Source organism: Hypanus sabinus, chromosome 5 (assembly GCF_030144855.1).
Source record: "Hypanus sabinus isolate sHypSab1 chromosome 5, sHypSab1.hap1, whole genome shotgun sequence".
Lineage (NCBI taxonomy): Eukaryota > Metazoa > Chordata > Chondrichthyes > Myliobatiformes > Dasyatidae > Hypanus > Hypanus sabinus.
Genome location: NC_082710.1, coordinates 68,337,126 through 68,351,029, shown reverse-complemented (window position 1 = coordinate 68,351,029; position 13,904 = coordinate 68,337,126). Strand labels below are relative to the sequence as shown.

The following is a 13,904-nucleotide window of genomic DNA, read 5'->3' as shown; positions in this document are numbered from 1 at the left end:
ACATCTTTTAAGGTGGTAAACCCTTGCAAGGTGTTAGGCCCTAATGGTGTACCTTGTAGGGCGCCGAAAACCTGTGCCAACAAATTGGCAGGAGTGTTCAAGGACATCTTCAATCTCTATGCTGCAGTCAGAGGTTCCTACTTCCTTCAGAAGGGCAACAATCTTACCAGTGCCCAAGAAGAGCAGGGTAAACTGCCTTAATGCCCACTCACACTCACATGTACTGTGATAAAACTGCTTTGTCATGGCCAGAACCAATTCCTGCCTAAAGACCTGGACCTGCCGCAATTTGCCTATCGCCACAATAGGTCTACAGTGGACTCAATCTTACTGGCTCTTCAGTCGGCCTTAAATCACCTGGATAATAACAATAGCTACATCACGCTGCTGTTTAATTACAGCTCAGTGTTCAACGTAATCATACTTTCAGTTCTACAGGCAGTCCCCGGGTTATGAACGACTTCTGTTCCTGGGTCCGTCTTTAAGTCGGACTTGTATGTAAGTCAGAACAAGCACATCCAGTATTATTTAGCGTCAGTTAGTCAAACGTTTGTCTTAGTATATATTTTACCTTTCCATGCATATAAAACACTTAAACATATGTATTTCAATAATTAAACCACTGCTTTGCTTAGTAACAATTGTAGCTTTCATTGGGGCAGGGCCTTTCACATGCTCCATTATTCTCACTTTATCCTTTATCCTTTAAAACTGTTCTGATCGTTGACCGACTGTAGCCTCGCGCTTTTCCAATGACATGTGAAATGTGATTCTGATTGCTGCAGAATGGGAGAAATTTTGACTCTGCAAGTTATGAAAAAAAATGTAACATTGCATTACATGTCCTACTGATTTCTCGCACATATTTATCTAATCTTTTTTTAAATGCTCTTATGCTGATCACCATTTATCCTTTTCATAAGCAGCTTTCCACTCTAAATAAGCCAAGTGCATATGATACACCCAAATTCCCTACTGGATGTGAAGATGACTTTAATAATTAGTTTACATTTTTACCTGACAACTGGAAATTGCTTCAAAGTGTTTTGAATTATAAATACTATATCGCCTTCAGGTTGCAATTTCGATATATAAAAAAAGTTCTAGCCTGTTCAGTAATCCTGTAAGATTTTCAGTTCTGATGATATCTTTGTATATTTTTTTCATCACCTTCTCATGTCTTAACTGCTTTTGAAATAAGATCACTGGGGGAAAAACTACTCAAATTTTTCAGTGAAACTGAAACATATTTCAGAAAATAGATTACATAGCACTTGTTTGTATGGATACAATAATGGTTAACTTTCCTAAATCATACTATATATAGCAATTTACATGCTCTACGCTCCTGATGTTAAATAATTACCTATAAAATCATTACCCACATTAAGAAATTATTTTAAATGTTGTACTTTCAATTTACCTATATGAAAATATAGCTAACTTTCCCTACCATTATTAACGAGTTAATAAGAAGAAATTGAACATGTGTGATAATGAAAGGTGTTTACTGAAAAATAATTTTGGCAGAGTACTACTGACTGCTGCTCATCCCAGTTAAGAGGGTTTCCAGCTACAATATTCAGTGTAGAAAACATTTATGTGTTATGCCAAATTTTTTTCAAACATATAAAGAGTAAATGACACAAGAGCAGGTATTAGACTGCTGGAAAATGATGCTTGAGAGATGGTAATAGGGGACCAGAAAATGGTGAACAAACCAATTAAGTATTTTGCATCAATTTTCACTTTGGAAGACACCAGTAGTATGATGGAAGTTCAATCAAGGGTGTCAGGAGGTAGAAGTGTGTAAAGTTGCTATTAGTAGGGAGAAGGTTCTTGGGAAACAAAGGTCTGAAGGTAGATGAGTCACCTGGGCCAGATGGTGTACACCCAGCTTTCAGAAAAAGGTGGCTGAAGAGATTATAGAGACATTATCAATGATCTTTCAAAAATCAATTGATTCCGGCATGGTTCTGGAAAATTGCAGAAAAGGGAAAATTGCGAATGTCACTCCATTCTTCAAGAAGGGGGAGAGGCAGAAAAATGAAATTTATAGGCCAGTTAGTCTGACCCAAGATGTTGAAGTTTATTGTCAAGGATGTGGTTTTGAGGCACATCATAAAATAGGTCAAAGTCAGCATGGCTTCCTCAAGGGAAAATCTTGCCTGACAAATATTTATTGAGACACAGCACAGAATAGGCCCTTCGAACCACGCCACCCAGCAATCCCCCAATTTAACCCTATTTTAATTACTAATCAATTTATAATGACCAATTAACCTACCAACCGATACATCTTTGGACCAAGGGAGGAAACTGGAGCCCTGAAGGAAACTCACGCAGTCACAAAGAAAACAAACTTCTTACAGGCAAATCTGCTGGAATTATTTGAGGAAATAACAAGCAGGATAGACAAAGGAGAATCAGTGGATGTTCTGTACTTGGATTTTTAGAAGGCCTCTGACAAAGTGCCGCATGTGAGGCTGCTGAGCAAGGTAAGAGCCCATGGTATTACAGGAAAGATTTTAGCATGAACAGAGCACTGGCTGATTGGCAGGATGCATAGAGTGGGAATAAAAGAAGCCTTTTCTGGTTGGCTGCCAGTGACTAGTGTTGTTCCACAAAGATCGGTTTTGGGATCATTTATTTTTACGTTAATGTCAATGATTTGGATTATGATATTGATGGCTTTGTGGCCACATTTAGGGATATGTAGATAGGTGGAGTTGAGGAAGCAAAAGAACAGATGAGGAGAATGTGCAAAGCGGCAGATGGAATAGGGTCAGAAAATGTTTGGTAATGCACTTTGGTAGAAGAAATAAAAGCATAGGCATTTTCTAAACAGGGGAAAAAAAATCAAAAATCCAAGGTGCAAAGGGACTTGCAGAATTTCCTAAAGGTATATTTGTAGATGGAGCCTGTGGTAAGGAAAGCATATTAGATGTTAGCATTCATTTCAAGACTAGAATATAAAAGCAATGATGTAATGCTGAAGCTTTATAAGACACCAGTAGGGCCTCACTTGGAGCATCAACAGTAATTTTGGGCCCCATATTTAAGAAAGGATGCGTTGACATTGGAGAGGATTCAGAGGTTCATGAGAATGATTCCAGGAATGAAAAGCTCATCATATATGGAATGATTGATGGATCTAAACCTTGTTGGAATTTAGAAGAATGAGGGGCGATTTCATTAACCCTATCAAATGTTGAAAGGCCTAAAGGAGTGGATATGGAAAGAATGTTTCCTATGGTGAGGGAGTCTAAGGACCAGAGGGATGCCCATTTAGAATGAAGGTAAGGAGGAATTTCTTCAGCCAGAAGGTGGTGCATCTGTGGAATTTGTTGCCACAAGCAGCTATACAGGCCAGATTATTGGGTGTATTTAAGGCTGAGGTTGATAGGTTCTTGATTAGAAATGGATCAGCTGTGATGAAATGGCAGTGCACATGTGATGGTCCAAATGGCCTAATTCTGCTCGTATGCATATCTGGTGGAAACTTAAGAATGGTCAAGGCTGGCTATACTTAGTCCTTTACAGGCAAACTTCAAAAATAATAATCACTATATAATTTAGAAATACTAAATTCTGGTGAAGTTCTGGTAGACACTAGGAAGATTACTTTTTCTGCATATTAGTAATTATAGCAAGTTTTAGTCCCTCTCCAACAGTACAAAATATACAGTAACCACTTCACCTGGTTTCACCTATCACCTGCCAGTTTGTACTCCTTCCCTTCAGAGACAGTTGCAGAATGAAATTTGTCTATTTCTTATTTTGACAATGATTGAACATAATTTTAATAAAGCTACCCTGTGCGTCATATTTAAATTGATGAGTCAAACACAATTAAGGGATGCAGAGGTGCAATATGACTGTTTCAATTATAATTCAAATTATACAAATTAAGTAGTGTCTTACCCTTTTATGAAACTAGAACAAATACAGACCACAGCATTATACTCCAAAAAAACTAGATAAAACTAGTTACCCGGTTCTTTCAACACTACAACGGCATATCAACTACTTTAGAAACAAATACTCATAATTGTAGACTACTTACCCATTTAAACAATAGCTAGTTGCACTAATTACTCTCTAACCATCCCAAAGAAATCCTAGTAATTTTGCTACATTGTGACCTCACATGCTTCATAATGGGCCTGATTGCCTCACTGTGGTTCAAACTTACAACCCACCTTATGAGCTGAAATACTGTACAGTTTTGAATAGAACACATCAGGCAGCACTAAGCAGAGAAAATATGCTCTTGATCTAACCAATATTTACTACATTTTGCTCATAATTCTACAGCACCTGTTTATATATTGGTTCCTCAATTTAATCCAGCTCAAATAAAATTCTGCATGAAAATTTTAGAAACAAGGCAAAAATAATTCCATATATAATACTAATTTGAACAATTCTACATCATTTGCTCATTTGCATTTAAATGTTTCTCCCACAATGGTGTTTCAGGAACAATTTATTTCTTAATACTAGTAATATCAGGTGCACTGTACCCAAGTTCTTTCAGTTTAATGAGTAGTGGGGACTCAATATCTTTATCCAATTTTGTACAGTAGTTGCCCTGAACTTCTGGAACCTAACAGGGAAGAACAAAGCATACAGCATCATAATAAACACTGTTAAAGATGATAAAAAAAAGTTACATCACTTAGGACCAACCTTTAACAACGGGGAAAAAACTGGAGCTGCAGCTTGACGGCCTTCAAATCACATGGGATAAGGAGAACGTGATAGGAGCTATAGGGAGGTAGTCACCCCTAGATTGCAGGAAACAGGTAACTGGATGACTGGCAGGAGGGGAAATGCATAGCTAATGCAGAGTACACCTGTGGCCATTCCTCTCAATAATAAGTATACAACTTTAGATACTGAGGGGAACAACTTACCAGGGAGGAGCTATAGTGACCGGGTCTCTGGTATGGAGTCTGGAGCTGTGGCTGAGAAGAGCAGAGAGGTGAAGAGGACTGCAGTGTTGATAGGAGATTCCCTAGTCAGAGGAACAGAAAAGAGGCTCTGTTGGCACGATAGAGACATCCAGATAGTATGATGCCTCCCTAGTGCCAGATCAGGGATGTCTCGGTTAGATTCCATGGCATTCTTAAGAGCGAGGGTGAGCAGCCAAAATTCTTGGTACATATTGACACCAACGACATGGACAGACAAGATGAGGAGGTCCTGAAGAGAGATTTTAGGGAGCTAGCTAGGAAGCTAAGAAACAGGACAACAAGGTAGTAACCTCTGGATTGCTGCCTATGCTACATGCCAGTGAGGGTAGGAATAGGTTGATTTGGTAGGTGAATGCATGGCTGAGGAACTGGTGCAGGGGGCAGGGGTTCAGATTTCTGTATCACTAGGGAAGATACGAGGGGGTTCAATATCCTTGCAGGTAGGTTGGCTAGAGTTATTCAGGAGGGTTTAACCTAATTTGGCAAGGGGATGGGAACCGGAGTGAAAGCGCTGAAGATGAGGTAGCTGGTGTACAAATAGAGGCAATAAGTAGTGAGGAGAGGTTGTCGATAAGGTAAATTGCAGTTAACAGGATGAGTTGCAACGTAAAAGATGAAGAAAATTGAGAAGAGTGAATACGGGACTGATGATGTTATATTTGAATGTGCACAGTATAGGGAATAAGGTCGATGAACTTGTAGCAGTGACAGATTGGCAAGTATAATGTAAGCATCAGTAAATCATGGCTGAAAGAAGATTATTGCTGGGAGCTAATGCTCAAGGATACACTTTGTATCGAAAGGATAGGCAGGAAGGCAGAGAGGCGATGTGCTCTGTTGGTAAAAATGAATTCAAATTATTGGAAAGAGGTAATGCAGGTTCGGAAGGTTTGAATCATAGTGGGTAGAGCTAAGGAACTGCAAGGGTAAAAATAACCTTGATGGGAACTGTAATCAGACCCCCAAATAATCGTAAGGATATGATCTACAAATTACAACAGGAGATAGAAAATGCATGCTAAAAAGGCAAAGTTACAATCGTGATGGGAGCTCTCAATATGCAGGTAGATTGGGAAAATCAGGTTGGTGCTGGATTCCAAGAGGAGGAATTTCTAGAACGTCTACGAGATGGCAAGATGAAGTCAAAACCAAAGACAGGACATATAATAGAGCAAAAATTTAGTGAATGTTAAGAGGATTGGGAAGTTTTTAAAACCCAACAGAAAGCAACTAAAAAAATCATTAAGGAAAAGATGATATTCAAACGCTAGCTAATAGTATTAAAGAGACCAAGAGTTTCTTTGGATACATAAAGTGTAAAACAAAGGTGACGGTGAATATCAGACTGCTGGAAAAAGATGTTGGAGAGCTAGTAATGGGTGGGAAATGAAATGACAGATGAACTGAATCAGTATTTTGCATTAGCCTTCAGTGTGGAAGACACTAGCAGTATGGTGGAAGTTCCAGGTGGCAGGGGCCATGAAGTAGATAAGTCACCTGGACCAGATGGTACACACCCCAGAGTTCTTAAAGATATGGCTGAGCAGACTGTGGAAGCATGTTGTCTGTGGGGGCAACAGGGTGAGAGCAACTGTTGCCAAGAAGATTGAGGAGCTCATCAAGAAGGCCGATTCTGTTCTGGGGGGGTGGAACTGGATTCTCTGGGGGTTGTGTCTGAGAGGTGGATGCTGCAGAAACTACGGAGCACTGTGGACAATCCCTGTCAACTCGAGCACCTTTAGTAACAGACTGATTCCAACAAGGTGAATCACTGAGCACCACAGGAGATCCTTTCTCCCCGTAGCTACACAACAACTCCTCCTTAAATATATTGCGCATCTGTATTTTGCACTATGACTTTTTATATTCAAATTTTGTACCTTGTATCCCAATGCTTACACTTTGTATTTCAGAGTATATATTTCTGACTGAGCAACCTTGCAACAACAATTTCCTTTGGGATAAATAAAGTTTATCTTATTAGTAACAACCAATTAAGAACCACTAGATTTGGGAATGGCTCCGGAAGACTGGAAAATTGCAAACGTCACTCTACTATTCAAGTAGGGAGAGAGGCAGAAGTAAACCATAGGCTATTTAGTCTGACCTCAATGGTTAAGAAGATGTTGAAGTTGATTTACAAAGATGAGGTCTCAAAGTACTTAGAGGCACATGATAAAAGGCTGTAGTCAGCATGGTTTCTTCAAGGGAAAATCTTGACTGACAAATCTGCTGAAATTCTTTTGAAGAAATAACAACCAGGATAGTCAAAGGGTAATCAGTTGATGTTGATTATTTGGATTTTCAGAAGGTCATTGACAAGGTGCCGCACATGAGGCTGCTTTATAAGCTACAAGCCCATGGTATTACAGGAAAGATTCTAGCAGTATACACAAAATGCTGAAGGAACTCAGCAGGCCAGTCAACCTTTCAGCCAAGACCCTTCAGCAGGTAGAGGGGTAGAGCTAAAAAGGTGGGGGGGGGGGGAACACAAGGTGACAGGTGAAACCAGGAGGGAGAAGGGTGAAGTAAAGAGCTGGGGAGTTGATTGGTGAAAAAGATATAGCGCTAAAGAGGGAATTTAATAGGAGAGAACAGAAGGCCATGGAAGAAAGAAAAGGGTGGAGCAGCACCAGAAGTTGGTGATGTGCAGGCAAGGAAATAAGGTGACAAGGAAAAAAGGGGATGGGGTATGAAGGACAGAGGTCGGGCCCCATTACTGGAAGTTCGAGAAATTGATGTTCACACCATCAGGTTGGAGGCTACCCAGATGAAATACAAGGTGTTATTCCTCCAACCTGAGTGTGGACTCATCATGACAATAGAGGCGGCCATGGATAGACATATTGGAGTGATAATGGGATGTGGAATTAAAATGGGTGGCCACTGGGAAATATGCTTTACCCATTCACCATTCTCTTTTCCCTGTCTTCTCCTTCTGGTACTCCCCCACTTTTCTTTCTTCTGTGGCCTTCTGTCCTCTATTAGATTCCCCCTTCTCCAGCCCTGTATCTCTTTCACCTATCAACTTCCTAACTCTTTAGTTTACCTCTCCCCCTCCTGGTTTCACCTGTCACTTTGTGTTTCTCCCTCCCCTCCCCCCACCATTTCATTCTTCTGCTCATCTTTCTTTTCCTCCAATCCTGCTGAAGGATCTCAGACCGAAATGTCAACTGTACTCTTTTCCATAAATGCTGCCTGGCCTGCTGAGTTCCTCCAGCATTCAGTGTGTGTTGTTTGAATTTCCAGCATCTGCAGATTTTGTTGTTTGTGAATGGATAAGCAGAGGATGATTGGCAGGAGGCAAAGACTAGGAATAAAAGGAACCTTTCTGATTGGCTGCCAGTGACTAGTGGTGTTCCACAGGGTCTGTGTGTTAGGGCTGATTATTTTTACATTATATGTCCATGATTTGAATGATGGAATTGATGGCTTTGTTGTGAAGTTTGCTGATGATACAAAGATATGCGGAAGGGCAAGTAGTTTGAGGAAGTAGAAAGGCCACAGAAGGACTTAGACAGATTAGGAGAATGGGCAAAAAAGTGGCAGATGGAATACACTGTGGCAAAGTGTATGGTCATGCACTTTTGGTAGAACTGAGACGCAAAGACACTTGGGAGTCCTTGTGCAGAGTTCCCTGAAGGCTAATTTGCAGATTGAGGCTGTGGTGAGGAAGGCAAATGCAATCTTAGCATTCATTTCAAGAGTACTAGAATATAATAGTAAGGGTGTAATGCTGAGACTTTATAAATCACTTGTGAGGCCTCACTTGGAGTACTGTGAGCAGTTTTGGAAGTATGAACGGGAACTGGATAGGGTTTAAAGGAGATTCACAAAGATGATTCCAGGATTGAATGACGTCATATGAAGAGCATTTCATTATCCTGGGCCTGTATTCACTGGAATTTAGAAGTGTGAGGGGTGACCTCATTGAAACCTATCAAATGGTGAGAAGCCTTGATGGATTGGATGTGGAGAGGATATTTTCTATGGTGGGAAGACACAGCCTCAAAATATAGGGCATCCTTTTAGAATGGGGATGGAGAGTAATTTCTTTAGCCAGAAAGTGAATATAAGGAAGTCTTTGCCGCAGGCAGCTATAGGGACCATCTTTATGTATATTTAAGGCAGAGGTTGACAGGTTTCTGTTTGGTCAGGGCATGAAGGGATTCAGGGAGAAAGCAGGAGATTGAGGTTGTGAAGGAAAGTGGATCAGCACAATTAAATGGCAGAACTCTCAGTAGGCCAAATAGCCTAATTCTTCTCCTATATCCAATGGTCCAAAAAATAACTCTGCAGTATACAACGGTACCAATAATCACGACAAACAGAAATCTTATACGAATTCTTTCAAGGAAGTGGCAGGTCAACTCAAGAATTGTGCATCAGTCTGCAGACCCTAGCAGAATGCCAGAAATTCAAGGGCATCAGGGGAGCAGAAGTGAGTGTAGTAGAAATTACTACGGAAAGGGTACTTGAGAAGCTGGAAGGTCTGAAGGTAGATCCGTCACCTGGACCAGATGGACTACACCCCAGGGTTCTGAAAGAGGTAGCTGAAAAGATTGTAGAGGCATTAGTAATGACCTTTCAAGAATGGCTAGATTCTGGAATGGTTCCTGACGATTGAAAAATTGTAAATGTCACCCCACTCTGGGGGGGGGGGGGGGGGGGGAGGCAGAAGAAAGGAAATTATAGGCTAGTTAGCTTGACTTCAGTGGTGAGATTTCAGGGTACTTGGTAGTGTGTGATAAAGCAGGCTGAAGTCAGCATAGTTTCCTTCAGGTAAATCTTGTCTGACAAATCTACTGGAATTCTTTGAGGACATAATAGACAGGATAGACAAAGGAGTCAGTAGATATAGTTTACTAGAAATTTCAGAAGGCCTTTGACAAAACTTGCACACGAGGCTGCTTAACAAGATAGCAGCCTGGGGTATTACAGGGAAGATGCTATAATGAAAAGACTGACTGACAAAATGCCAAGAGTTGGAATAAAGGGGAGATGATCAATGGTATTCCACAGAGTTCGGCATTGGGAGCACTTGTTTTCATGTTATATATCAACAATTTGGGTGATGGATTTGAGGCCAAGTTTACAGAAGATACAGAGATAGATGGAGGGCAGGTGGTGAGAAAGCAAGGAGTCTGCAGAACTTGAACAGATGAGGAGAATGGCAAAAGAAGCGGAAGATGGAATATAATAGAGGGAAATGTATGGTCATGCACTTTGGTAGATGGACTATTTTCTAAACAGGGAAAAAATTCAAAAATCAGATGTGCAAAGAAACTTGGGAGTTCTTGTGCAAGATTCCCTAAAGGTTAACTGCCAGGTTGAGTCAGTAAAAAGGAAGGCAAATGCAATGTTAGAATTCATTTCACGAGAACTAGAGTAGAAGAGCAAAAACTTGATGGCTGAGGCTTTATAAGACATTGGTCAGAATGCACTTGGGAGTATTGTGAGCAGTTTTGGGCCCCTTACCGAAAAAAAGATGTGCTGAAATTGGAAATGGTTCAGGGGAGGTTTGTGAGAATGATTCCAGGAATGAAAGGGTTATTGTACGAAGACAGCTTGATGGATCTGGGTCTGTACTTGCTAGAGTTTAGAAGAACGAGAGGGAATCTCATTGAAACCTATCGAATACTGAAGAGCCGAGACAAAGTAGATGTGGAGAAGATGTTTCCTACAGTAGGCAAGTCTAGGCCTAGAGAGGACAGGCTCAGAATAGAGGGACGTCCATTTAGAACAGAGATGAGAAGGAACTTCTTTAGCTAGACATTTATGAATCTGTGGAATTCATTGCCATGGATGGCTGTGGAGGCCAAGTCATTGGGTATATTTAAAGCTGAGATTAATAAGTTCTTGGTTAGTCAGGGTATCAAAGGTCACAGGGAGAAGACAGAAGAATGGGGTTGAAATGGATAATAAATCAACCATGATAGAATAGCAGAGCAGACTCAATGGGCCAAGTGGCCTAATTCTGCCCCTATGTTTTATATCTTAAAAAAAACAAACGCAGGGAAAGGAGACACCATACAAAACAACTTCTGATTCCTTTACAAAGAATACCTAAATAATGATGCAATCCATGTGACAGGCAGATATAGAAACACAGAAAATAGAAGTACACTACATGGTTCTTCAAGCCATCTCTGCTATTCAATATTATAACTGATATTCAAATTCAGCACTGTAATCCCACTTTCTCCCCATATCCCCTAAGACCCCACAACAAAAATCTAACTTCTCAAATATATGCATTCATTTGGCTTCAACTTCTTTCTGTGGTAGAGAATTCCACAGCTTCACTCTCTGGGTAAAAACAATGCCCTTACCCGAGTTCTACATGGCTTAGCCCTATACTTGGACTATGAACCCTGACTTGAATTCCCCTACCACAGGAACATCTTTCTTACATCTCATCATTACGGTTCTGATGCAATTTTCTAGATTTCTGTCAGATTCCTTTTCATTTTTCTAAACTCTAAGCCAAATTGACCCAACCCATCTTCATACATCAGTCCTTCTGTTTTAGGAATTAGCTTGGTGAACCCTCACAGTACTTGTGATAGTGAGATCATTTTTCAGATAAGGAATCCGAAACTACACAGAATAATCAAGCTCACATTTCTGTTGTTGCACTTCAGTCCACTCATGATTAAGGATGATGTATCATTTGTGTTCTGCAACAAGCTTACTTTCAATGACTAGTGTCCAAGGACACTCGAGTCTTGCTGCACCTTCCCCTTTCCCATACTACTTATAATTCAGATAATAATTTGTCTTCCTGTTTTGCCACTAAACTTCAATTACCCAAATCATACTGCATCTATAATCTATCTGCTAACCTCTCAAACTGTCCAAGTCACACTGGAGCTTCTCCGCATCAGCCTCATAGCTCACATTCCCACCCAGCATTTTACCATCCACACATCAGATATATTGTTTTATTTCTCTCATGACCCTCTGCTGGGCTCTTAACACTGATTCCTGTCACACTCCACTGGTTACTACCTGGAAATTTAAAAAAGACCAGTTTATTCCTAGTCTTCATTTCCTGTTCATTATCTATGTGAATGGATTTGTTTCCCTTTCTAATCTCAGAGGAGTGACACAAACACATAGGCCACCAAGATGTAAAAATGTTAGCTTGGGTGGTGGTAAGCACAAGCTACTGGAGGGTTCCATTCCTCAACACTCTTTGAAAACCAATTTTTCTTCTAGTCAGCGAGTACAGAAGTGCTTGGCAAGAGAAACTTTAAAGTGAGTTGGGTTATGGGCGGCAGGTTTCTCTCAATCCTTTATCAATAGTGTACCAACTACGTCAAGGTCCCTGGGTATATATAGCTACTGTCAATGTTCTTTAAAGCAATAACAAAGGACTTGTTATTGACATTACTGAGGTAGATTTGAACAAGCCAACCCAAGCATTTCACAAAAATAAAACTAAATTGGACTTGAAACTGAAAATTGAGAATAAAGTTGCCCTCTATTACTTAATAGTAATTATTTGTTGGACGATATAGCTAACCACATTGTATTCTTGGGCACACACTTCCCTAATCTATATTGAATATTTTCTATGTTTATACTAACACCAGCTATAAGGAACATAATTAATGATAACTCATTTGCATTTCTGTAACAAGCCTTCCGATCTTGAAAATCATTTTTAAAATTATGAGTTTTGCGTAAAACTGGATTTCCATAAATCAGGCATTCCGTAACAGGAAGAGTCCCTGCACTTAATTACAATGTTCCCACGGAACAAGTTGGATATACTAAATTGCCTATTCTTACCCATAACTTTTCGATGCCATTCTGATTACACTTCGAAGAGATGTGGAATACAACAGACGTTAAACATTACTGGTGTTCAAGAAATCCAACAGCTATCGATTGCATCAAATCATCATTGAAAACGTTATTAAGCCCTTCTCCCACCCACCCCCCACCTCCACGAAAATATCCATTCAACAGCCGAAGTGAAAATGCAGTGTGTGGCCTCTGTTTTTTCGCTTGGTAACAGCCGCCTCCCTGCCGACCCACGTTACTGCTCTGCTCCAGGCCCACACATCTCATCCCCATCCCACTGCTAATGAGTTGTTTTGATATCTCGAGGCTGAGGCTTGGAAGACATTCCGCCGCCCTACCTCCCACGAGCCCTACTCAAATCCCGGCCCTCAGAACCGAGTCACACACCTGCAGCGAAGTGAAGTGGAGTCGATTTTCTGCCGGCCATGTCCTTGGCATTCACATTGCCCGAGTCCACCAGGCGCTTCACCCGCAAAACATCGCCATTTCTGCAGGCCTCGAACAACTCTCGGCCCGTGTCACTCGCTGGGCCGCCTGCTGCCGCCCCCGTGCCCGGGGGAGTGACGTTGCCGCCGGTAAATCCCGGCGAGTCCGGCCTGTCGGAGGTCGGAACCGCGGTCGCGACTGATGACGAGCCCGGGTCCGAGGCGCTCGGAGAGAGCTGACTGCGCCGCGCCGCCATCTTCCCCGTCACTGCAGCAACGCCGATGACGTCAGCGCGCGGACGGGAGGCGCGCTCACGGCGGGTGGAGGGTGGCGCTCGCCTGGGCTAATGCGCTGCCGCTTCAGACCGACAGCCCACCTTAGAACGGAAATATAATTCTGAAAAACGAATTGGTGGTTTTAAAAACTGAACCTGTTGCTTCATGTCCTTCGGAAAAGAAGATCTGCAATCTGTTATTAATTTAATGCTCCGAATGAAATGTAGAGTGAACATATTTGAGATTATCCGTTAGGCACCGATTTTGTGACTGCAATTATAAAAGATCTCAATCAGACATTGGTTGTGAAATTTGCTGTTTGTTGCACAGCAGTGCATGGTAATAAAAACTATAAGTTATGAGTAGATATAAAAATAAATAAATCGTGCAAAAAGAAAAGAAAATGAAAGTG

General features: G+C 41.1%; 1 protein-coding gene across 2 annotated transcripts in view; it reads right to left on the bottom strand.

Moving 5' to 3' along the window:
* The window catches only part of LOC132394225 (poly [ADP-ribose] polymerase tankyrase-1), a 124,074-nt gene extending 110,582 nt beyond the window's left edge, over window positions 1–13,492 (bottom strand). For both annotated transcript variants that reach the window (XM_059970098.1, XM_059970099.1), the window contains exon 1: window positions 13,179–13,492. In XM_059970098.1, coding sequence (XP_059826081.1) covers window positions 13,179–13,473 — 295 coding nt within the window. In that variant the 5' untranslated portion in view covers window positions 13,474–13,492. The remainder of the gene's footprint in view (window positions 1–13,178) is intronic.
* Window positions 13,493–13,904: the final 412 nt, after the last annotated feature.